The following is a 27,338-nucleotide window of genomic DNA, read 5'->3' as shown; positions in this document are numbered from 1 at the left end:
AATTTATCCTTGTTACTTGATAAAACACCATTCGGCTAAGTCTAATTACGAACATCCCCACATGCAGTTAGGTGGATTTGTAGTGGTACTATGTATTTAAGGATAACAAGGTACGTAGTTTCTTTTTCGTTACGTAACATCAATATCTCATTTGTATCTAAAACACAGCAACCCGAGGGAAAACGCCTGCTAAACAAATTCTACGGTAGATTGCTGAATTTCTGTAGAGCGGAATTTATTAGCTAATTTTGACTTCTACAAGTCATCAATTGAAAATAAAATAACCAGATAAAAATCTTTAACAGAGTGCACGATTTACTGAATGAATCCGTGCTGTTAGCCAAGTAGACGGTCAAAATGGACGTGATCAACCAAAGGATTTGTGCAAATCGTATGAGAAAGAGATTTGACAATGTGTGTTGTGAAATGAAATGGGTCGATTTACCGACTGTGACTCTCCCGGCGGCGTCATTCCGGTTAATCCAGAAGGCGACCCAGGAAGCCCCGACGATCATGGCACATGGTGCGTAGATTTGCAGAATGTAGTAGCCTCGACGCCGCTGCAGGTAGAAACCGACTACGAGGCTGGACTTTCTTTCCTCTGCAAAATCGAAGAGACTATTTTAAAATGAAAGCCGGAAAAATATCACGCGGCTTTTCGCCACAATTGCTTTTGTCTTTGACCTTTGAAGGGTATCTTTTTGGAGCTGTTTACAGTGGTCATGTTGAAGAGATCGTACTGAGATAGCGTGACGTCGTCCGATATGACCACTGGATTCGGGCCTTTCCATCGGTACAGTAAGTCCTTGTCATCGTAGCCAACTGCAAAACAAAACGATAGATTGAGTAGGTTTTAAATCAGTATTCCGAAGATTTTATATAGTTTTGTTCAAATTATAAACCCAAATCAACGCGTCTTAAATGTTTGCGAGTTAGAAAGGTTTTCGAAACTACATAAAGGAGATAAAGTTACAACTAGTATCAGAAGGTGTACCGTGTACAGCGACTGCCCAACAATCACTATCATTCAATTAACAATCGAATGTAAAGCGCGAAACGATGTCGCTCGCTAAACACGACTTAGTCCTTTCATTTAAAGACGAAATAAATTAACTTATATATAGCTTAAGACTACTCGAGGCATACTACTTTAGAAGCTTTGAATTTTAATTACACTGAAAGTCCTTTTTTTTTCAAATTAGAAAGATTCACCTCAGTTTCCGAGGTCTTATCGAAATTTCTAGCCAATAAAATCTTTATAATGTTCATTTTACTAAATAAATCGATACCGAAAGTCAAAGGGTGAAAATCCCCGTTCTTCTGAAAACTCACTACCCCCTACGTTATAACGTCATCCGTTCCGTCTTCTTCAATTAAGGCTGGTTTTCATTAGGGCAAAAACGCCACGACGGCGAACGTCGACCTGAAAAATTCCCGTTAGGCCTAATTCGGAATTTTTGCGTTGACTCTCACCGTTGTGGCGTTTTTGCCCTAGTGAAAACCAGCCCTTCAGCTTAGGTGAGTGGAGGAGAAGACGACGCTATGGCGCAACGGAAGCGAGTCTTCGCAAGGTAGTAGTGACAAAAAGTACGTAATTTTTAAATAGGTTGAAGTGACTGTTTCCTAGTTTCTAATCAAACATTTCTAGCCAAATAAAATATATATAAAATGAATTTCCCAAAATCGAGTGTTGTAACTTTAAAAATGAATAGCAAAACTAGGACAAAACAATTGCGCGTATGTATAACGCTCGTAAATTAGAAACTAAATTTAGCGTCGACCCGTTCACGAGGCAATAAACATCAGGAAACTCCCGTTGATTGCAAACAAGAGCAAAACCATTTCGCGTCGACATTAATTTCTCTAATTAACGATTAAATTAACAAGACTAGAAAATTAATTTCGAGCTCTGAAAGCGGCTAGAGAACCTTTCATTAAGTCGGCGTACCTCTTTACGTCACGCCTTCGGACTATCATTATGGGGAGGCTCAATTGAAAATTTCCTGGCGGCGAAAAGAAAAAGAGTTCCGCTGAAAGACGCAAGGTGAGGTGGTTCGGCGCTCGGCTTTAGCGGGTACTTCACACTCGTCATAGCGGCGAGGCTGGCAGGAATGAACAATTTTTCAAGCCGCAAACTGGGAAAGAGCGGGCTGTTCGGAATTCATCGCGGCAGCAGCCCTCTTTCGACGAGTGTGTGTAGGACTGTTGGATTGGAAAATGGGAACCGGGAAAGCCCATTCGATATTCCCATTACGGTAATGGAATAAAATAAATGGAAGTTCGACGGAACGATTAAAGGGGCGGAGCGCGCCACTTTCCAGCGCCCCTCTTCTTTTGTTTTTTCAAAAGAAAAACCACGTATGTTTCTAAAGAACGTATATATATATCTCTCTCTCTCCGAATCATTTACTCGACCATTTTCAAACAATACATTCTCGAAATTCCCAATCTGATGACGAATGACCGATTTGAACGATGTACTTCCGTTATTCTATCTACTAGTTTCGTCATTTATAGCTCTATTTTTAAAACTGCCGGCTTCGTATTTTCCATTTCTGAAATATGAACCAGCTTTAGTCTAGGATGAGTTTAAACCTATTATACGCAAATTTTATTTTATTTTTCTTATTTATTTATTTTTACGGTTTAAATATGAACGTCTTTGGTTTTCTATAGTTGGATAAAATGTACAAGGATGTCACGCGCCTTTCACCTTTTAATATTTTTATGCAATACCAACTAGAGTACAAACTGACGTTCACTATTTCATTTTCTTTCGGTTTGGCAAGCCACGAAAATATAATTGTGTTAACTAAATTTAACAAATTTTTATTTTCCGTGTGCCAACTGGTTTTTACTGTTTAATATTCTCAGTGTCAACCGGTTTTTACTGTTTAATATTCTCAGTGTCAACCGGTTTTTACTGTTTAATATTCTCAGTGTCAACCGGTTTTTACTGTTTAATATTCTCAGTGTCAACCGGTTTTTACTGTTTAATATTCTCGGTGTCAACCGGTTTTACTGTTTAATATTTCCAGTGTCAATCGGTTTTTACTGTTTACTATTCTCAGTGTCAACCGGTTTTTACTGTTTAATATTCTCAGTGTCAACCGGTTTTTACTGTTTAATATTCTGTGTCAACCGGTTTTTACTGTTTAATATTTTCAGTGTCAACCGGTTTTACTGTTTAATATTTCCAGTGTCAACCGGTTTTTACTGTTTACTATTCTCAGTGTCAACCGGTTTTTACTGTTTAATATTCTCGGTGTCAACCGGTTTTTACTGTTTAATATTTTCAGTGTCAACCGGTTTTACTGTTTAATATTTTCAGTGTCAACCGGTTTTTACTGTTTAATATTTTCAGTGTCAACCGGTTTTACTGTTTAATATTTTCAGTGTCAACCGGTTTTACTGTTTAATATTTTCAGTGTCAACCGGTTTTACTGTTTAATATTTCCAGTGTCAACCGGTTTTTACTGTTTAATATTTTCAGTGTCAACCGGTTTTACTGTTTAATATTTCCAGTGTCAATCGGTTTTTACTGTTTACTATTCTCAGTGTCAACCGGTTTTACTGTTTAATATTTTCAGTGTCAACCGGTTTTACTGTTTAATATTTCCAGTGTCAACCGGTTTTTACTGTTTAATATTTTCAGTGTCAACCGGTTTTACTGTTTAATATTTCCAGTGTCAATCGGTTTTTACTGTTTACTATTCTCAGTGTCAACCGGTTTTTACTGTTTAATATTCTCAGTGTCAACCGGTTTTTACTGTTTAATATTCTGTGTCAACCGGTTTTACTGTTTAATATTTCCAGTGTCAACCGGTTTTTACTGTTTACTATTCTCAGTGTCAACCGGTTTTTACTGTTTAATATTATCGGTGTCAACCGGTTTTTACTGTTTAATATTTTCAGTGTCAACCGGTTTTACTGTTTAATATTTTCAGTGTCAACCGGTTTTACTGTTTAATATTTTCAGTGTCAACCGGTTTTACTGTTTAATATTTCCAGTGTCAACCGGTTTTTACTGTTTAATATTTTCAGTGTCAACCGGTTTTTGCTGTTTAATATTTTTTAGTGCGCCAAACGGTTTTCACGGTTTAATATGTAGGATCAGACCATATTTTAAGCTATTTAATTTAAATTTAAAGGGCCTAAATGGGTTTGGCTATTCTATAAATAACAATAACGGCATACTTAGATTTTGCTTTAAATCGCGATCTCAGTATTCACGTAGTGTTCTTATATGTCAAACACGTTTGCTAAAACAATCAAAGCTAGATGCTGAACACATGTTGGAATTAGGTTTCCGCGGGGACAAACTATACAGGACAATAATTCACTTTGCGTACTCACGTATGTACAGTATAGGTCTAGTAAAAAGAACCAGGGTAGATTAATAACTTGAGTTGACACAAAATTTTGCCATTCAAGGACTAGGAACGAAATTTTGCTGTCATTTTGACCTGTAAAGTCACAGTTTCGCTTAACCTATCATTTCCCGCGACCAATTTGTGTACGGATCGTTAAATGGTATTTTAACTGCGAAGTACAAATACGTAATTTCTTTCTTTCTCGTTTAAGGCGTTCTAACGGTGACAATAAACGTGCTAATGACATTTTTATTTTCATACTAGCGGTAAAGAAATTAAACGTTTCTATCCGAATCTTGTGCATAGAGAAGTTAGTAATAAAAAACATTGTACTTATTGTACATTTTTGTCCAATAACTCCAATTCATAACTTTGTTATTCGTAAAGAAAAATGTTTAATACAAAAAAAGCTTTTGTAAGCTAACTACTCAGACCACAGCTTAAGTTTAAATTAACGTTTAAACCTATAAAAATGTTCGTTGAGTTTTTTAAATAGCCGATATACTTCATGCAAAAATGCCAAAGCAATTGGAATCAAAATATATCCAGATTGGATCCAAGTGGATTAAGTATAATTTTAATTGTAATGTAAAGATCAAATCAAATTATGATCGGCCCATTTTTGGATATAATTTTGGAATAAAATTTAATCGATCATTTTTGAAAATAAACTACATTTTCTTTGTTTTCACAAATTCCCTCTCGCAGTAACTACACTCGAAAACAGCTAGTCTCATTTTGGTATTTTCAAACCCTAAAATACTCAAAAGTTATATTTTACTTGGAACCAAATTAGTACAATATAGCTTTTTTTCCAAGATTAGATTTATTCGTTATTTTCATTAGATAGCAACTTCCAACATAGTCCCAGCGGGTAAAAAAATAAATCTAAATATAAAGTTTTCTTTGTTTCATCATCCCGAAACGTCTACCCCGGGCTAAAAATGAATTTAAGAAAAAGGAGCGATTTAAGGAATGTAAAATAAAGAGAGGTTAAGATCGTGAAATACGTCTAAGAAAACGTCTAGTTCTGCATCGGAATTCCTTCGACGTATACTCTAGACGTATATCTCGGGCTTAATCTCTCTAATATATTTACCCTTCGTCTAAAGAAATGGCCCGTAGTGTCAAAAACGCTCAACTTAAAACAACAATCCTTCTTATTTCCCCGAGGGTCTGTTATGAAACCGAGTGAATTGGCCAAAGAAGAAAAACTCATTCGCGCTTCCTAGTGACTTATACAATAAAGCTTTAGGCAAATTTCACGCGTAGTTTGTGGAAAACGGCTCTTCGCTTCCTGCAGTCAATAATGTATTCGAGTTAAAAGAGAATACGCGAGCAGAGCCCTAATCGCGTCGTGATTGCCCGGAAGCAAAACCACGCCCCTTCGCCTTTCCCCTTATGACGCGATAAGGGGGGAAGACACTCCCCTTTCCTCACGTAAAATTTTCCCCTTTTGACGCGGTAAGGGGGGAAAACAATCCCCTTTCCTCGCGTAATCTTTTCCCCTTTTGACGCGGGAAGGGGGGAAGACACTCCACTAAAATCTTAGGTTCTCTCTCCGTATAGGCGGGGAATATCTTCGAAGAATCATGAAAACGGAGGCTACCTATTCTCCGGTAACACGAATGCATTCTTGGGGCAGTATATAGCCCCCTCCCCTCGGGGTATTTATTCACCTCCACCAAAACCCGAAAGCGCGCGACCGAAATAGAATTTGGTCTCTATCCAAGAATCTTAAACACGGAAGATTCAGAATTTAGATTTAATTTTTTGAATTTTTTCACATAGGAAAGGGGTTAGAACCCACGAACGTGATCTAGAATAATAAGCTGCTTTATTCCGTCTAGTGTATTACTTATGAAAAACTCGGGGGGGGGGAGGGGGAAATAAAGATTAATAGGGAAAATGGCTGATTTCAAAAAGAGTTTCTGGCGAAAACTGCCAATTTTTTTAACTTTCGTTGAATGATTTGAAAGCGGCAGAAACAGCGTCGATTTCAAGGTACTGGTAACTCATTAGTGGACGATCACAGATAAGGCTTTATAAACCCGGGACAGTCGTGAATTTGACGATCTCAAATTCAAGTTGGATAGATGTATGATGGCGCCATAAAAGGTTTTCATATTTGGATCACTCGTCGAATCTTTCATTTTATAACTCATGGAATCAGTGGCGGTGCCAGGTTTCTTTGGTAGGTAGGCTAATTAAATGAATGGGTCCACTTAATATTATATGTATATTATCTTCAACCATCAAGAGAGTTTACGATATTATAAATTTTAAAATTATGGTCCATGGTTATTTTTCAATAATTAAAAGTTTTATAAAAGACTGATACTTCATGGAATTAAAAACATTTTATTTACAAATTGTAAATAAAATGTTTTTTATGTCTTTTATAAATCTTTTAATTACGATATTATGTTCCGATTTAATAATTTATAATTATTTCGCTGAAGTATATGGGCTATTTTAATTTTGAAGGTGTTTTAATTTTCAATAGGCATTGACCACGAGCTCGCTATAAAGATTTCTTTTCGTCGTTTCTTGGAAGTTCCACAAACGCCAAGTTATTTTTTGGCGCCAGGATATTTCAATGAGGGCCCCACTATATAGTGACTTAAATTTTTTATTTTGCAAATGTTTTATACATAAATCGATTTGTGGGCCCCTAAGTGAAAGCAAACGCCATGGTCTGTCTCGCCTACCTCTAATGCTGTTAATCAGATATTTCGTAATTTGGTACCAAATTTTGATAAATTATTTTTAGATTTTAGAAATTTTGTCAAAGTTGTGCGCAAGCGGGTCTCCCAGGGATCCTATAATTCCTTTATTTATTTTCTATATTACCACCTTCTTACGCATTGTAACCCGGCCACCTGAATTAAAAGGCTTCAAAAGTCGCTCGATGACTTAGGCCAAAGGTGGTGCCAAGGGTATTAGCCTAGCTGATTATTAATCTACCACTTCAGTAACACAGTCACTGACAAGCCTTCTATTATCAGACATGATAAATACTTAGAATGTAAATTCCTTTACTCCCGATTCTACGAAACTTAAATAGTATCTACTTTCCAATCTTTATATTTAATATTTAAGTTTAATGTTGGTTTTTTCGTCTGATTAATTACAAAACATAAAGTACTTCAAAATTTACATTTTTAACTTAATCTGGATTTTACTTGACTAGCTAGGACTTTGATACAATTAACTTCGTAATTCGTAAGCATAATTTTACCACGAATATATTGGCGTATAAATCAGAGTACATCGATCTTTCTTTGGAGCTCGTCAATAATAATGTTAAAATCAAATAAATAAAAATGACTTACAACTTCCAATCTCCAGCGGACAGGCTTGGGTGTCCAAAGGATACTTTCTCAAATGCATGGGACACTGGGCTTTGATGGTGACCCTGCAAAAAAGTATTAAGCGTTTCAATTATTATTCACCGTGACTTACGAACACTATTAAAACATATAGTTATATATTATATACATACCGCGTCTTTCGCGCTTTGGAAGTAGGGCTAAAACTATAGTCTGGTAATACAAGTGGTTTCAAAAGGTTATGCAAAAATTTTAAGGAGTTGTAGGGGATGAGAAGTATGCCTGTTTTTTCCCCATTTTCCGACGATGAGCGCCAGAAAGCTTCAAAGTGTGGCCTACTAGCCCCTGAAAGTAGGCTGCAACAAGCGCAAAACCAAGCAGCAGGGACTTTAAATACTGTTTAAGTTTACATTTTTTACGCTGGTTACGCTGAAAAATATGATATATGAAGAAAATTAAGAAGAATTTAGGTTTACAGTAACACCGAAATTCGATCTTAAGAAAATATATAAATTATGATTACGTCAGAGAAAGTGGAAATGTTTGTAGCTATATAACCCAATGCAGGGTTCATACAACTATTGGAAAACCGATTTCCCTGATTATTCGAGGTTTCTCCACTGCTATTTCTCTGATTATTCCAAGGGCCAAGCAGCCAATATTTTAAGATAACCTCAAGAAAAACTAAGGTTTTATCTTTTTACGTAACTAATGTAACTCTCCATGAAATTGCTAACTTAACCAATCTTTTCACGAAGAAGTATATTGTGACTAATTTCATGTTTGACAATTGGTTTAAATACTCTTTAAGTTAATTTTTTTACGTTGGTTACCTCGATTTGTTTACAAAATCCTTTTTTACCTATCACACGAACTCAAACCTTAATGTTCGCATTTCCCTGCTGCTTGGTTTTGCGCTTGTTGCAGCCTACTTCCAGGGGCTAATAGGCTACACTTTGAAGCTCTCTGGCGCTCTTTTAACTCATCGTAGGAAAATGGGAAAAAACAGGCATACTTCTCAACTCACCCCCTACAACTTCTTAAAAGTTTTGCATAACCTTTTGAAACTCCCTGTAGATTAACGTTACGCGTTTATTGAAGGCATTTTTATATAGACCGCGTCAAGGCCCTATGTATATTAATGTAGTGAGGAAATTCAATACTCAAATGGGGCGAATAGTCGGAGAAACAAAAAGATGAATAAAAAGGAAATTCGAATGGCTTTTATGGAGTGAGACTTGCGCCTGTGGTTCAGCATTGTGCCAGGGACGGCACTCGGAGGAGGGGAGATGGGTGGGGTAATCTTTGTCACCGCTTTGGAGCAGCACGTCAGCGACCCTAAATTGACTTTCGTTGCTTGGGATATAAAACAAGTTGTCACGTCCGCCGACATCGCGAAATGAAAGTGCCCTTCCTTTCGTAAGGGTAGAGAGCCGTAATTACTTCTGAAAAACGTGTCTTCGAAACTCACGGGCTTAATCGGTATATGGTCGTGTAATGTCAGAAGGGCTTCGTATTGCCTCGTAGTCGTTGACTGAAGTACGGTACAAAAGTCAGACTTCTTCCAATATTTTTCTCCAAGACCATATTCCGTGGCTAATATGAAAATCTTCGCGTAACGTTTGACATCAATATATATTTCGCCGCTACGAACAGAAATGCAATGATGGAAACCATTTATTTACAAATTATTTTAATTAATAATTTAAGAAAATTATGTCGGAGTTATTATATTTTTTCTGAACTATAATTTATTTCTTGGAAACACTAGGATAGAATTTCTTGACGATTCAACATTTCCCGAAAAACGTCTCTTCGATTACGGATCGCCAATAATGGAAAACTGACACAAGCCAGAGCTAATTCCATAAGATAGACAAAGACAAAACCGGGTACAAATATTCCTAGCCAGAGGAAGCGAGACAGAATTCCTTTACATATATAGATATCGGAGAAAATACTCGAGCGCACGCTTTTGCCCAAGATGGAAGTCAAGAGGCTCGCGAGCGTACGCGGACAAGATCAAAGAAATCGGTCACCGCTACAAAACGCGCCGAATTACCGAACCAGAACAAATAAATTGCGGCTGACCGCATTAGCCGGGAAAATAATAGGATATACACGCAAAAGTCCAAGAGGATTTCTCGGTCTTTGCCCAACACACTGGTATATTTCTCTTCGCGGGAATTTGCGTCGCCAATGCGCCACGCCAAATAAAGCGACAGCCGCCCGTTGCTAATCCGAAACGTACCATCCAGCCTTTAACCTCTTGCCTCAAAGAGGTGGAAAGCCCACCACCATAATTAGCGTCAAACGTCAGTACGGCTAGGTACTTTAATAAAAAGTGTTACTCACTAAAGGGATCAATAACAAAACATTATTCAAAACAAACTTAATCGCGCTGTGTAATGGAACTTGGGCAGGTTGTTTTAACGCCCAGGGAACGACTTCAACCGTTGCCTTCTGTTTCTCGCAATTGTTAAAGTTACGTATCTAATTAAGAAGTTAAGCACCACATGTTATAAAAGGGAACTTCTATTTTTTATTAAGCTTTGCAGTCGTTTTGTAAGGTAAATGGACAGTGTTGTCAAAGCATAACGAAGTTCAGGTTGGCAACTAGGTTTTGCCTAACTTATCTTGGATTTTGGAAGTCGTATAAGGTAAGCGTGATGAAACATGTATTATATTGCTAAAGTGGTAGAGAAAGTTTGTTTAGTAATGATTCGTGAAATGTCAACAACCTAAATAATGTCGTGAAATACCGCAATAAAACTTTTCAATCTTCAACATGCGTTAATATATATTTCAGCTTTGGAATACATAGAATACGTACTACGTATTATGTTGTAGAAAAGAAGGAAGTTTTTTCGAACATTGCATTTAAAATGAAAAATTACTTTATAAATTGCTTTTAAATGGTATATTTACACGAAACATTTTGTTCGTCGAAATAGTAAGCAAATTGTGTTCCCTAGTTGATCTGTATATAGAACCAATGTGCGCTGTTATTGAAATTTCAAAGTAAAGAACATGTTATTTTAAAGTTTGATATTTAATATTTTGCTATTAGTATTCACACTATAGACATTTAAAAATCATTAATAACATCATTCTGAAAAATTATGTCCTGAACTTTGAATGAACATGCAAAGTCAACATTAAGTCCCTATTCGATACAAAATATTTATAACAATACGACCGTAAAAAAATCAATGATTGATTGCTTCGCTTTCGCCTTAAGAAAACAAAACTTTAGCTCGCGCAATGTCTAGGCGAAAACTACCACATCACACCTGGCTCGCGTTAAAATATGGCGTTTGTTGTAAATACGGTTTCGCGTGAGTACTCCGGAGGAAATTACAAATAAATTGGAAATATTCGGAAGCGGGACGACACGAATGGCCGAAAAATCTTCAATGAATATAATATTTCACATTTGGCTGTAGAAGAAATTTAAAAGATAATAATCAACTAATGTCCCCGTATAGTAAAAGTAAGAAAGAATTAGCGAGTCCTTTTCAAACTTGGTCAAAGTTTAGAGCACGAGTCCCGGTTTTCAATGGCAATTTACTTCATTTAAAAAAAAATCGTTTTCCTGCGCTCTTTCCGTCATATTTCTGGCCCTCAATTAAAGGGGGTTGCAGGCCCCCCCTTCCTTTGAAGAGGGGTGAAGGAGTGGTGAAAGAGAATCAGAGTGCCGAGGGCGGGGATGAGAGAAATGCAAATCGAAAAAAGGTAATGATTTTGATTGCGTTCCTATTCCTTCCTGAGAATTACCATTTCCAGCCTCTGTCTACGCCTACTTCCGTTAAAACGGAAATGAACTCAGTTCCACTTCCGTTACGCTAAAACTAATAGGCTGTCGCGTGCCATAACCAGATTTTATACTTTGACCGAAGCCTTTTCAATCTGCGCTTTTAAAGGGTGTTTGGGCGGCTGAATCAGTGGATGCACCGGATTTCCAAAGTTCCCAAATTTCTTTCGCTGTAATTGGGGCCTTGGAGGGCATGCCATTATAGTTCCGTGCATAGGTAGCATGTTGGCAAATGGTTTACAGTAGTGCAAAACGTGGTTTTCCCCGGAAGGTCCTAGAAATAATTACTTCCTTAAAGGCTAAGCCGACGTTTCAAAAAATCGTGATCCGGAGTCTCACCATTTAAATTCGAAAGTTTAATAGTTTCTTCATAAACTGAAAAGTAGATCCTTAATATTTTGTTATCTAAACTGAGATCCTTCATGGTGGAGTGTTTACTTTCTTTAAAATGCGTGATTTGGTCATTTCGTTTTAATATGGCACAAAAGTCGCGGTTGGTTTTAAGGACTTCTTATAACTACCCCAATTTGAAATTGAATCTAAATTTTAACTTGGGGCCGGGAAAAGTGTGAACTTATGGGGGAAAACTACCCAAAACCGTAACCCAATAAAATTCGAGCTAACGAGGAAAAAATACTCAAAACAGAAATTGAATCAAATTTCAAAAATATGCTAAGTTTCAAACCGGAACGGTACTAAATGCTCATAACTTAAATTTTAGTCTACTCCGATACCCACACCAGCCACAAATTGACTTCAAAATCAAGGCAGACCTTAAACAAACCTACTAAATATATTATATTACCAAAAGAAAACATTCGCGTTTAATGGAGAAACATTACGAGCAAGAGCCTTGGATGATGAATAAGCAGGAAAAGAGCAAACTTCTCTTTATATTAGCAACCGACTTAATTAAGCAGGGAAAAAACCAATGCTCCTCCTATTTCTTGTAATGCCGCGAAAATTAGCATCGGTTTTAAAAGGTCAAACTTCATATATGTACATAGCCGTTTGAGACGGACCACGCCCCGAAAGTAACGAGAAACGGCGTTATGCCTAATTTGTTATGAGGGTTAAGTGTTCCAATTCGACTAAATATATAAGAATAGCAAAAAACTGTATTCTGGCCTAGAGGAAATCATTATGACGTTGATTGCGCTTCGTGGTTTTAGCCAGTAATTGCGATTGCGGCCGACAGTTTTCAACGGGAAAATTGCCCTAATTAAGGACGTATACGCAATTATTTATACCAAATTAATAGGGTTAAGTGGCCCAAATTGGTTATTTTGGACTAAGCCTATATATATGTCACTTATTAGATTTGATTGCGGCCTTGGGTGGTACAAAATAAAAAAATAACACGTTAATATTTGGCCGGTTGGCCTTGTCTGTTAATTGTTAATAATCCAACCTATTCGCTCACTTTGGGACGAAAAGAGTACACCTTTTACTCCAAACTTCCAACTTATTCCATACAATAACAGCCAAACTGTATTTTGAAGTTGCTCGCTTTTTCCTAAAAATTAATCCAAAACTAGCGAATAGTTTTCGTCAAATATTATGAGAAATATTTCATTTAATAATTTTCAAAATGAAAAGAGAAGTAACGCATACCGTTTTAAAACATGATGTAAGTATTTATTTAAACTTCAGGAGAATGTGTGTATAGTTTGTTTCTTAATGAAAATATTTTGCGCTCTGCTAGGATGGAGGCCAAACTGTACAAGTCTTTCTGGTGCATTACGGGAAAGCATGAAAGAGGCTTTTTTAAGTTCAGCACACCGAAAATAATTAATTTCCAAGGACCACAAAAGAATATATAGATTTTATAGATAAACTAGCATTATTTTGCCGTTATTACGTGTCTTATATACTGGGTGTTTTAAAAGGTTATACAAAAATGTCAAGGAGTTGTAGGGGTGAATTGAGAAGTATGCCTGTTTTTTTTTTTTTCATTTTCCCACGATGAGTTAAAAGAGCACCAGAGAACTTCGAAGTGTGGACTACTAGCCCCTGGAAATAGGCTGCAACAATCGAAAAGACAAGCAGCAGGGAAATGCGAACATTAAGGTTTGGGTTCGTGTGATAGGTAAAAAAGGACTTTGCAAACAAATCGAGGTAACCAGTGTAAAAAAATAAACTTAAACGGTATTTAAACCAATTGTCAAACAGGAAATTAGTCACAATATACTTCTTCGTGAAAATATTGGTAAAGTTAGCAATGGCATGGAGAGTTACATTAGTTACGTAAAAAGATAAAACCTTAGTTTTTCTTGAAGTTATCTTAAAATATTGGCTGCTTTGGCCCTTGGAATAATAAGGGAAATCGGTTTCCCAATAGTTGTATGAACCCTGTATTAGGCTATATAGCTACAAACATTTCCACTTGCTCTGACGTAATCATAATTTATATATTTTTTAAGATCGAATTTTGGTGTTACTGTAAGCCTAAATATTTCTTAATTTTCTTCATATATCACATTTTTCTCCTGAAAACGACCAAAAACTAATTCCGGATTATGAAACAAGCACCAAGTACAAAACAAAAAATTCAAATATGACCCTAAAAGCAAACAATTGCGAAATGATCTGAAATTCAATGGGAAGAGTGAGGAAGCGTAGCGGGATTTCCATGTTAATTGGAGCAAATCGGCAGAGATAATCGAGACATTCAAATCACGGCCCGTTTCCCAAAAGAGAAAGCTAGTTTTTTCCTCTCCATTATATTAATAAAGGGCCGTGATGATAAAAAGAAGACGAAATTCCGAAACGTCTTTTGTCAAAAGGTCGAGAAAATTTTTAAAGAATTTAATAAGAAAGGGAAAATTCACTGAACTTTATCGAAATTCAAAGGCATAACTTTTAAGAATTCTAGTTTTATTTTTCTATTAGAAAACTTGAGAAAGTTTGCCATAGATTATCGGGCCTATACTCGCAAAATGGGAATTAACTTTAAAATAAGCAAATATGGAAAACCTTAATGATATTTGCTTATGTACGTGTCACTTCTTATTAATGTTTTGGCAAACACTCTACAGTTAAGTGCATTGGAATTACAATTTTAGACTGTTCCATTGTATAGTCGGCGCAACATCGATCTAATTGTGACTAATTGCTTGTGACTAGAGACTTTATTTGGCGCCAAAACGTGGAAGCCACTATTATAAACAAAACACGACCGGCAACACAGTATCGTGGTATTTTTATATTAGGCAGTAAATTTAATTTGCACTCACAAGGAGACTACCCGAGGTGGTTATCTCCGATTTCGTTCAAACTCGGGTGGTAAGTAGACCTTCATGTAACTTGAAAATCCCTAAAGGGTGGACAAGAATGGGCTTTCGTTTTGCCATGTCAACCATAAATGTTTTTAACAATTAAAAAACTGTTACTCGTATTTACCCAATATATGTATATTTACTCATTTTAACCAAAATTGACGTATATTGGTCCAAATGTACCAGATTTAGCCATGATCTGAATTATGTATCTAATTGATGAACCTTTTTTAATTTTTTTAAAAATATTGTTAGGGGGACCCTTAAAATCTTCTATTTTCCCATGTTAATTTTCATCGAGAAAATCAGTTTTAAAGTTGTGAAAAACATTTTTGGTTGCCATGGCAAAACGAAAGCCCATTCGTGTCCACCCTTTTAGGGATTTTCAAGTTACACGAAGGTCTACTTACCACCCGAGTTTGAACGAAATCGAAGATAACCACCTCGGGTAGTCTCCTTGTCAGTGAGTGAAAAAATACCATCTCGCATCATCTCCGTAATCATAATAAACTGTAATTTTTAATTTTGCACTTATTTCTTTAATTTTATTAGCGTTATTCTTGAATAAACCAAACTGTTAAAATGAAAAATATTTAATTGTTAATACCCTATTTTTTATATCAAATAAAACTAAATATCACAAAGGTTTGTATGTAACACCAGTGTTGGAATAATTTATCTCTCATTAAACAATTAAATGTTTAATTGAGGGGCAGAGTAAATATTTTATTTAAAATATCGATTAATTTTGAAATTTAATCCCGTCATGTAGGTTATCTTCAGTTGCGTAGCTAGACCTTTCCAGGGATAGCTCATATGTTAATGCCGCCCCCCCCCTTGGAACGTTACTGGTTATCTTAGATATATAGTAGAAATAAACCTATTGGCCAAACAACAAGAACGTACCAAAGGAATGTAGGATGGCAATCCGATTATATAGGATTGCGATATAATGTATCCAAAATTAACAGCTTTAATCACTAACTATTAATCTAATACATTAAACTAGTAAAAGACCACTATTGTATGTACAAGGTTGTCCTTCGACATGTTTAACTATTAATCTCGCAATAGTGAGCGGTTATTGGGCTCGTATCAAAGTCTATACCAAATGCACGTTTCAATTATAAATCAAAGCAGTATAAACCGAGCTCGCCGATTACTAAAGTTTTCTTTGACAACTTAACATATTTTAAAGCTATCATATCCGACGTACAGTCAAAAGCGATTAGTGAAAGCATTATTTTAAAGATTACCTTTAAAAAAAAGAAAATGGTTCAGCGAGCGCTCCATTCCGCGAGAGAGAGTGCCGCGAGTTGTCTCTCTACTTGAAAGAGAGAAATCTTATCCTGACACGTGTCAGAAAGAAATCTGTTGTCTTTCTCGTCGCTAAAAGGCTTTTACCATTCATGCATAGATATCTGGCTCGAGCAATCTAGACACTCCGTCTCAGCCTCAACCGGCGCTCCTTTTCTTTTTACAAAACGCGCTCCCTCTCAGTCATCCATTGGATTCATTGATGGAATTCAGAAAGAGAGCTTTCGTATGGCGACGCAAATAGAGTCGGCGGAGGGAGCGGGTTGTTCAAAAATCAATGGAGAGCAAAATTCGATATGTCACTCATACGGAGACGTTTGCTAATGCTTTCTGGGCGCACGCCAAATGGCCATTCTAAGTAACACTCCGTTAAGAGGGTTATAAAGAGCTGAGAATCACTCCGCTAACTAAAAAAGAAAACTCTCGTAACTTCTAAATAGTGAATGCACCTGTGGCATTGTTACTAATAAGGCTCCCGCTTTTAACCAACCACGAAAGATCGAGAGGCTAAATATTTAATGGCATCTTTCACAGGGACCTTCTTTTGGGGATGATGGTTGGAGGTTCCTCCCAAATCATTATGAATAGTTGGCAAAATTAGGTCGTTGTGAAGAATTTTTTGGAAACCCACATTTTTTTCGAGTTGGTAAAATTAGTATTTGACAACCTTTATTTAAAAAAAATTGAAGATTTTTACAGCCATTATTTTAAGAAGCCCTTAGATCAGTTGGCCAAATTAAGATTTTGTCCTTTTTTTAAATAACCCACTTTTTATTCATTTGGAAATGAAGATTTTGAGAAAACATTTTTAGCAGCCCATATTTTGGTCTGTTAGCAAAATTAATATTTTACTTTTTTTTAGGAAGCTCCGTTTTGGAAGTACTTATTGGAAAATTGGACTAGAGTTGTCAAATCAAGGCTTATCTGATCCCGTTTTGTAACCCCCGTATCTTTCAATTATAGGTACTACGAATCTATAAATTGTTTCAATAAATTAAACTTGTTCAGTCGTTTCATTAAATGTAAAGGATTATATAATTAGCGAATAAGTAGATTAGTCCATTATGAAAAGAGATAATAAAGCAAAACCCTAAAAAAATTTGAAAAAATTTAAAAACCTACTAATAGCTCGTACCGATAGGTCTTCGAGCGAACAAAATGACGCGAAACTCGGACCAAATAGATCTTCGAGTGAAAAACTAAATTAAATTAAATTCAATAGCCAGAAATTCCAACGGTAGACCGGTTTCGTCCTATTTGGGACTCGTCAGTACCTTGCGGGAAATCTAGCTCGCGACTATAACACCGAATAGAGAAACTAAGAATAAATATTAAAAATTTCAAAACGAGTTGCATAGCAACGGAAAGCTCGAAGACCTATCGGTATGAGCTATTAGTAGGTTTTTAAATTTTTTCAAATTTGTTTAGGGTTTAGCTTTATTATCTCTTTTAATAATGAACAAATCTACTTATTCGCTAATTATATAATCATTAAATGTAAAATCATTCTACTATCTGGCTGAAACAGAGCGAGCGAAATGATTTGTTATTATCCTCAATTTGAAAATATACGTGTTCTCAGAAAACATTAAATATCAACTCTATTTCAATGAAACATTGATCATATGAAGAATTAACAGACCATTTTCGAGTTCGCCACGAAGTTCGAATTTTCAAAATCGAGCTTATTGTGATATGAGGTAATGAAGGTGATAATTAATGCCCTGAATATATTTTGTGGAATCTGAGCAAAAATGTATAAATTGTGTTTTATTCGTTAATGATAAGCGAATTGAGAATCAACGTTTTTAAATCTATTTGTGTCTTTAAATATATTGCTAATAAACGTTTTATAGCTTGTAAGCGAAATTAAATGACCGTGAAAAGTCCTTGTATGAAGTACATTAATTAAACCAATTAAGAACTGACCAAATGATTTTTAAATTTGATCTCGTATCTTAGATATTTGAAGTCAATGAATGAAAATATTAATTGAACATGAAATGGCCAATTGATAGGATATGGAAAAACTTTTCGAATTCTAAAAAATATTCATCTTATGTCTATGGAAATTTTTTAATTTAAACTAGAAACCACCAAGTTAACTAACAAGGAGACATCCCGAAGTGTAACCCACCGATTTTGTTCAAACTCGGGGGATTGGTAGACCTTCATGTGTCTTGAAAAATCCTAAAGGGAATTTATTCAATGGGCAACCGTTTTGCCATGGCAACGAAAAATGTTTTTGACAACACAAAATATTAAATTTTCCCATTGAAAATAACATGGGATTTTAAACTCAAATTGATCAAAAGTTGATCAACTTTGATGTTTTTTTTTGTCAATTTTTATCTATTTTTTCTATTTTTGGCATTTTCGAAATTTCGAAATTTGTTCAAATGTTTCACAGGGGGGTCTTAGGAATCGGTCAGAATCCCATGTTATTTTAATGGGAAAATTTCCATTTGTTGTTGTCAAAATCATTTTTCATTGCCATGGCAAAATGGTTGCCCATTGAATAAAATCCCTTTAGGATTTTTAAAGTTACATGAAGGTCTACCAATCCCCCGAGTTTGAACAAAATCGGTGGGTTACACTTCGGGATGTCTCCTTGTAAGAAGATACCCCAATCTTTTTTTTCATTGTGCACCTGTTTTTTATTCTTATTGAATATCAGTATGGGGCTGCCTTTTTTCGTGCACCCAAATCTAAATTCGTGTTCGCGCAGCACAGCCTTTTTTGTACACTCGACTTTATGAATATAGTAATAGTTAACTTCTTCTATAAGGCTCATTCCTAAATTGGGTCATGAGTACTTACCTAACAAACACGTCTAGAGTTCGTGAAGGTTTATAAAACGCCTAGTACGTGATTCGGCTTCATAAATACGTAGTGAGCTCTTAATATATCATGTTCCGGATTGTCAAACACGCAAACAAATAAAATCTTAAACACAAATTAACCAGGAAATGTCACGGATTTAAATACACTTTAAAAAACGGCGAAAATGAATTACCTCATGGAATACTTTAACTGTCCGTCGTTCCTGACTCGGATGAATTTGTTGGGAACAGTCACTTTGTGTAAGTGCGAATGTTTACCGTTGAAGAAGTAAGTGTCGGGAATCCACACTTTTTGTAAGAACTTCCAGTCCATGGACAAAACGTCCATACCACCTCTGGAAAATTTCAGACGCTCGTCCCACCAGGTTTGCCGAAAATAACAATCCATTGAATACACCTATAGAAAGACGAGCGAATCCATTAATTTTCCCATAAAACAGAACACCCGAATCGAGCGATAGCCTTCTTGAAAAAAAAAGGTTATCTTTGTTCGTTAAATAGATCAGTCAACGGCGGAAATATTTGAAATTGCCTTCGACTAAACTATTCTAAAAAACACGAATATGAGGAAGCTCTACAAAGTGGAAAGCGCATGATGGCAACGGGTCAAAATCAGATAAGAATACCTCTTACCATGTCATTTTCCGAAAGTGGTCCAAAGCTTCTAATTTCAATATCAGTTAGAATAGTTGTCGGTCTGCCTGAAAAATAAAAAAATAAAGATTGCGGTTATCGTCGGAAAATTTCGCGGTATAATAACGTAAATAAATGATACCAGTTCAATTACGCGATCTAAACAAGCGCGAATGCTAGTCCTCTATTCCGCTAGTCTAATTAACCCCAATTCGAATGCATCTTCAAACTAAGTACCACGGTCGCTTATCTGTTTTGGCACTATTAAAATATCATTAAACGCTTAGAAATTAGATAAAAATGTTCGTCCGGGGAAACACGTTATTTCGGTGTCCTTGTTTGTTTTTCCGCCAGCGCGAGACGAACCAACCGTTGGCGCTTTCGAGTGACGCGTAGGGTTTATTTCTAGCGGCACATTTCCAGAATTAGCCAATTTTTAATGAAGAGCGTGAAGTCAGGTCGATATAAGAAATTGGAACTACTTGCCACGAGGCGTGCCCTCTCTAAATATAGATCCCGCGAGTGTCTCCCTAACGCGACGAACATCGAGACTTCTGGAGATACACCCGACGTAACCACACAACGACTCGGAGACATTCCCCGAGACCCACACCGCTAATACGAAGACCCGCCGCTTGCCAAGTTTTACTCTATCTGATTCTAAGTCTAACAATTCTATAAGTTTACCGCGTTAACTCTCAGCTTCTTAATGTATCTTATAGGTTTCAAAAACGTTGCCTAATTGAATATTCAAATTGTTTTTAAATTGGCGTTGAAGTTTTTTTAAATGTTTTCGATGGTTTAATTTTAATAATTGTGGTATTTTCGATCCGAAGATGAACTTCTGAGATCGAAACGTTATCTCTATAAATAAGATTTGGTTTTATTTTTAACTTTACCAAACTTGCTTGTACTTTCTTTCAAATATTTCACAATTCTTGATTTTTAGATTACGATATTAAAATTATTTTATCTTAAGGGTTATATTTCGATAACGTTATTTTCAAATATAACTGTAAGCAGTAAGCCTTACAAATCAAAATGGTATAATTATATTCAATCAATGAGGTGTTTCCATTGAAATATTTCACGTATACATTAAGTACCAACAAATTGCGCGATGAAAGATCCTTTCAAACACGTTTTTGGAATGCTTGTAAATGACAAAGAATTTCTATTTAAAAGAGATCACGACTGGTGCCTGGATTTAGTGCCTTAAAAGAACGGCATGTCCTATCGCGATAATCTTTCTTCACCTACTGCAATTCCACCCCAACCAGCGTGTCGCTTTTTTTAGTTTCACATCGAATATATATTCGAAGTGACACTATTGCTATAAACGGAATGTCTTAAGTGTTGTATGTTTGTTTGTCGTCGGCGTCGGCGTCGTGGAAAGCGACGACATGGTAGATGGAGCTACACATCGAGCAGTTAGTTTGGCGGGAAGTTTGAATTATTGCAGTTAGTTTGGCCAATTTCATTCGATATGCTAGAATAGGATTATAATTGGCGAGTGGCGGGAAGTTTGAATTAGACAATTTCTTTCGATATGCTAGAATAGGATTTTATAATAGAAATATTTCTCGACGTTGTAAATTAATTATAATTACTTACTATCTAAGCTATATCAATAATTCAAAGAAAATTAATTAAAAATGTAATAGGATAGTTTGGCGGTAAGTTTGAATTAGACAATTTCTTTCGATATGCTAGAATAGGATTATAATTGGCGGAATGTTTGAATTAGACAATTTATTTGGCGGAAAGTTTGAATTAGACAATTTCTTTCGATATGTTATAAAAGGAATATTTTTCGACGTTGTAAATTAATTATATTGGATTATTATTGCACGTCGTAAGACATCGAAGGTAGCTTAACTATTTAACCTTTGATACTTTCCGTCGATGTGAAACTAATATTCCGGCTGGGCCGCCTTGTTGGCTTAGAGAAAACCCAATAGAACTCCATTCTAAACAGGGACATCCTTCGTAAGACACGGAGAAAGAAGAAACAAAAGTTGATCTTAGAGTCGAATCAACAATGAACTGGCGCTTCAAATCGAGTCTAGTTTGGGGTAGAGTCTGCGTCGCTTGAACCGTTGGCTCAGTTCCGCTAAGCTACGGTCCTTGACTGTTGGTAAGTGATCCCGGTCTTTGAAGAGCGCCGACTCTCGTTGCTCGAATAAACACCGCCCCTTTCCAGCGCGTAATTCTTTTTCTCGGCAAATCTAGTTTGAAAATATTTTACAGTATAATGTTACCAGCGTGCTTTTGGAATTAGTTGAGCTTGAAAAAACTTAAATGGATTATAAATGGAAACCCGCGTGCTACGTAGCACGCGAGATGTTTATTTTTCGTTGCCATCTTTTACGCGCATTAAAGCGCTTCGGATTTTTAAACGCAAACTTTAAATTGGCTTTTTATCAAGATATTCGACAATCATTTTTTATTTAAATTAACTTATAAAGAGGGCAGATAACCGAAATTATTTATCCCTCCCATCCTTGGTTCCAAACGTCCTAATCCCTCCCATAAGGCGGGTTTTCGATATGTTTTCCTATAGGGTTTTCATCATTACGTTAATAAAGTTTTTGATTCAATAAATGTCGCGGTTGAGAAAACATTTTTGAGATTTAAAACTACACAATTGACGGATTTTGAAATGACGTTTTGGCGCGCGACACTACCGGTACATGTCTTCGGCACACAGACTTCTTTGCGTGCTTTTTTGACCATAACATGTAGAGGTATTTTCACGCGCAAAATGAATTTTAAAAGGCGTCAATTGAGACAAATTTAAAAATATATTTCCGTTGGGGATTTGATGTTTTTAAGATCTACTCTCGGATAGACTATAGATGTAAAATATTTGTGTTTGTGTAGTAAGGTTCTTATAGTGAATGCATTTTGTTTGAAACTTAAATTATGATCTAAACTTAGTTCTAGATGAAAGTCAAATGCCGTATTGTACAGAATTTGAAATTTTCATTAATGATACTGAACGTCTTATATTTTGTATTGAAGATATAAGTACGACGGTATTTTTTTGTTCATTAAATGTTATCTAACAAAGTCTGAAGTCTTTCTTCTCGACACAATTTTCTAGTGAATGCGAGGGAATTCTTAACCATATATGGTTAAGGATCAATTTCATATTTTCGTAAGTAAAAACGCTTGAATCGGCCCGCTGCCGATGGGCTGAATCGGTTCGCTTTCTCTCTCTCGCTCGCAGTCGCCTAATAAGTGTCATTCGAGACAAAACTTGATGTTCTTAAAAACCCGTCGGCGGGATATAACTTAATAATGTCAGCTATTTTCCGCTTTATAAATAGTTCGCCGGCGGTTGCCGTCATTTTTGATCGAAAGAGATAAGAAGCGCTCAGCGCTCGTGAAAATGCTCGAAATCTTCACCTCTGCTTAAGACGACTTTTTCTTGGCTGACCTTTTTTTCCTACTAATATTTTAGGTGCTTGGAAAAGATCATTTTAAGCAATGTCGGCGTGAAGAATTTAAACGAATGTTGCGTGTACTTTCGTATCAATAAATTAAAGATATGAAACTGTTAACAGATTGATAAGTTGTTCAAATGAAAATTGCGTTAGAAACTAGTTCTCTCTTTTTTAGGCACGGTACATTTTAGTTAAAGCCTACTAAATCACTAGATTTTGTCCAAAGGGAAGATCAAGCTTTAAAAATTTATCATGATTGAATAATTTTTAATCTTTATACAACCAAAGCTATAGATTTAATTTTAATCAGATTTATTGATGATTTAATGGTTCGAGGGGGTCTTAATCGATTATGATATCGTTTACAAGATATTTTTGTAAACCTGTTTTGAGAAGGAGTGCGAATATAGTTCGGCGGATAGTTATTTAAGTTATAAACATATAAAGCACTTCTTTACTAACTTTTTTGGTACATTAAGGTACCCGACGATAAAAAAATTTAAGGAACAAAACTTACTCAAAGGTTGTATTGGACAACAGTCCATGCTTGTATGGTATACCCTGCTTTAGCGAAAAATAGTAGCAGGCATTGAAGTCGTTTTACAATAGCTAGTTTTAAAATCAGTATTGAACTGATTTAGCCGGTCGTGTGACCGTGGCTAATAGAGATCGGCGTTTGAATAAGAAATTATCCAATTATTTATTTTTATTCATAACCGCAAATTTTCCGAAAAATATACGAAAAAACCGAATATTTTTGCATGTTAAATTGTTGTTTATTCGTATAAAATGTTCATAAAAACAGTTATTGTTAATCGAAATTTTGCCGGTTAATTTATTCGTTCCGCCGACCTCTATAGTGGCTATTGAAGCTAGTGGTCCATATTTAAGTAATGCCATAATAACAACCTGCCTGATGAATATGATTGACAGAAAAACGTTAATCACCAAATAATGTATAAAGCCACGGTCACACCAGACCTTACAACACAATTTAAATCGGTGAGTGCTATTTTTGAGTAATGAAATTTAAAGAGACTAGCCATGAAAATAAGTTTAATCTAGGAGCAACAAACACAAGGAGAACGCAGCTAGCCTTTAAACACACTAACGCAGTGTTGCGTACAAATTTCATTGGACGAACCTTTACGCTGCACGTTTTACGGAAAGGGGGAAGACAATTTCCGAATTTTCCCCTTCCGACGGCAGCGGGCACTAAATCTTCTAACCAATGAAAACTGTACGCAAGAAAATGCACGACTTTTGACGGGTTGCGTTCTCCTTGTGTGGGGTGCTGTGTTTATTGCTCCTAGGATTCATTGTATCTAACTTGCGATACGCGTGAAAATTAAGAAATTGCAAGCCGCATCAAATACAAAATTAAATAACATTTATCTTTATGAATAAATTGATGAAAACTTTAAAATATTTTCAAAAAAGAAAAGTGATAAGCATCTTAAAAACCAAACGAACAACGTGATTTTTACCACGCGGTAAAAAGCTAAAGAAGCAACGTTTCTTTTCGCAGCGGAAAATAAATTCCAGGGTTGGGGTGGAGGGGGATGTGGAACATACCGAAATGAAGCGTAACGAATGAGAATTGGGAGCCGAGAAATATGACGTTGAGATAGCAGCCAGCCTGATAAGATTTCACCGGCTTTAAAAATACAAGGTAAATTCTGATGAGCTGTCTCATCTATTACGAAGCCGTTACTCGAACTATTCGAGAGTGCAGCCTCACTCGTTCCATTTTTCAAAATCTGGCGAGCATTTTGGCCGGGTCACGGCGTCCCCTCGGCTTCTAAAATAAACATTTCCAGCACGTCTGTTCCAAGAATTTCAATTTTATTCAAACGTTTATTGTTCATGACTAATTTGGAAAATATGTCAGGGCTCTTGTTTGGCGCGGAAACAAATTCGCGTAAATGGAAAATGTTTAATGCGTGTCCTTAAATTTTAAATTAAAATTTTTTTTTAATTTAAATTTTTTTTAATTTTAATTTTTTTTTAATTTAAATTTTTTTAAATTTTAATTTTTTTAAATTTTAATTTTTTTTAAATTTTAATTTTTTTTAAATTTAAATTTTTTTTAAATTTTATTTTTTTTTAAATTTAAATTTTTTTTAAATTTTCAATTATTTTAGATATACGCGAAAAATGAAAAGACTTGTACATTATTTAACGCGTAGTAAGCGAGATTAATTGATTATTTTCAATAAAATAAGCGAAACTATAAGTCATACGTTTGCCAACTTTTTAAACAGGGAAATAGTGCAGTAAAAGCTCTTTGGTGAATTAAATATATCAAACTTTATATTTTCAAGAACATTTCATTACAAAGAAATTAGATCAATTTGTAGTATATTTTGGCACCAACAAAATAGATAAATTACTATGAAATACTTTTCTTTGAAATTTAATAATACACTTTTTCGTTGTTTCGTAGTTTAGCTAAGATTAAAGTGTAGTATCTTTTCGCGTCAAATAATGTTCTTTGAAATTTAATAAAAAGCTTACGTCATTTTGTTAAGATCAATTTTAAATATATTTTTGTATCAACAAAATAGTTAGTTCATATAAACTACTTTAATTTAATAATAAGCTACTTCGTTGTTCGATTAAGATCAAAGTGTAGTACATTTTAGCATCAGCTATATCTCGCTGCCACGTTCAGCATTAAAACCGGATCAATCTAAACGATACATACACGCTCGGTCTAATAATGGAATCCTAATCCCACAAAATCATCAAAAGACAATAATATTCTGAGCGTGTCTTACGAAAATCTGGACCACAGAAACTGTAATGGTAGTCGGAATTTTGCGTGTTCCAATCTCAACGATTTGTCAGAGCAAATTTAAAAAAAAAAAATACAGTTCTCACGTGATTGGAAAATTCCTTAAAATATAAACTACGGCAGAGCATAATTCAAAATAATAAAAGCAAATTAAAAGTTTCCGGTGAAGAGTGGAGGCGATTGTTTCCAAAAATAGCGCTCGATAAATTTGAAGGCGCAAGGTCCTGGTAAAATAATTAACCAAAAATGAGGCCACTTACGCACGCCATTATAAAGGTCAAAAATAAAAATTAAAAGAATATATATTAAAAGAGGAGCGGCAGAGGCTTGCTGGCTGATTTTAATTAAAAATGGGGTCTTAAGAAAAATCAATATTGATTGTGGTAATTAACGACTCTGCCTTTTTTAATACGAAAGCACTATGGACACGCTGGCCAGCCGGTTCGGGGCATTTAGAAACTTCCGATTTATTTGCGCCTTCTTTTATTTCGCTGTCCAGTGACCCGAATGACCCCGACAAAAGAAAGGGTTTAAAAAATACCGGCCATATATCATAAGCATTAGAGGCTCTTTAATGGGAAACAGATAGAAGAAGAGAGTTCATCGATTAGGACAATTATCTTCCTCTGTTAGAAAAATTGTAATTAACGCAATTACGTTATTACAATTACAAGATTTATAAAATACCGCTCTGTTCATTTTAAACTGTATCTGAAGGTTCTTATAACTATGCCAGTTAATTCTAAAACCATATCAGCTAGGCACAACCTTAGGCCTAAGTCATCAAGCGACTTTTGAAGCCTTTAATTCAGGTGGCCGGGTTACAATGCGTAGGAGGGTGGTGGCAAGCCCTTCATGCCACGCGAGCCAACGGCTCCCTACACTAACTATTGCAAGGTATATAACAAATTTGACGTCATTTCCTGTTCGTCATTAAAACGTTTATGGGTGGTAGGAGAAGTTAAAAAACGTTTTGAAAATATATGCAAATTTAACGAAGCTCTTTCTTAATCTATGATTATAACAGGGTTACCACGGTACCTGGAAAACCCGGAATCCCTGGAAAAGTCAGGGAATTTGAATAACGGTATAAAAATCAGGGAAAAGTCAGGAAATTTTAAAAATTAGTCCAAAACTCAGGGAAATGTCAGACAATTAAATTTCGGTTGCAAATAGGAAACTTTTACTAAAATATAGGTTAAAAAATACAAAATATTGGCACAAAATAAGTCAGGGAAAATCTCCAGAGATGGTCAGGGAAAACCTGGAAAAGTCAGGGAATTTGATTATGAAAAAACTGTGGCAACCCTGTATACGGATAAGTTATATTATGTTTTGATTTTAATTATTTTATTTTGCTAACCTGTGGGACTTCTTCCACATATTTTTGGTTTTCCTCATAACCAAACTGAAAAAACTATAATAAGAGCATAGCATCTTTCAATTAAAGAAACCTATCATTTTAAAAGTCGACAATTTCTATATTTAGAAACCTATTTTTA

General features: G+C 35.6%; 1 protein-coding gene across 3 annotated transcripts in view; it reads right to left on the bottom strand.

Annotated features, from left to right (window-relative positions):
* Window positions 1–27,338, bottom strand: part of LOC149943501 (gamma-aminobutyric acid receptor subunit alpha-6-like) — an 81,534-nt gene that overhangs the window by 11,837 nt on the left and 42,359 nt on the right. For all 3 annotated transcript variants that reach the window (XM_090174891.1, XM_090174889.1, XM_090174892.1), the window contains exons 3-7: window positions 19,591–19,658; window positions 19,131–19,354; window positions 7,709–7,791; window positions 685–822; window positions 446–601 (exon numbers count right to left, since the gene is read on the bottom strand). In XM_090174891.1, coding sequence (XP_090031017.1) covers window positions 446–601; window positions 685–822; window positions 7,709–7,791; window positions 19,131–19,354; window positions 19,591–19,658 — 669 coding nt within the window. The remainder of the gene's footprint in view (window positions 1–445; window positions 602–684; window positions 823–7,708; window positions 7,792–19,130; window positions 19,355–19,590; window positions 19,659–27,338) is intronic.

Source organism: Leiobunum rupestre, chromosome 5, assembly GCF_980474605.1.
Source record: "Leiobunum rupestre chromosome 5, qqLeiRupe1.1.hap1, whole genome shotgun sequence".
Lineage (NCBI taxonomy): Eukaryota > Metazoa > Arthropoda > Arachnida > Opiliones > Sclerosomatidae > Leiobunum > Leiobunum rupestre.
This window is presented reverse-complemented; position numbering and strand designations above follow the sequence as displayed.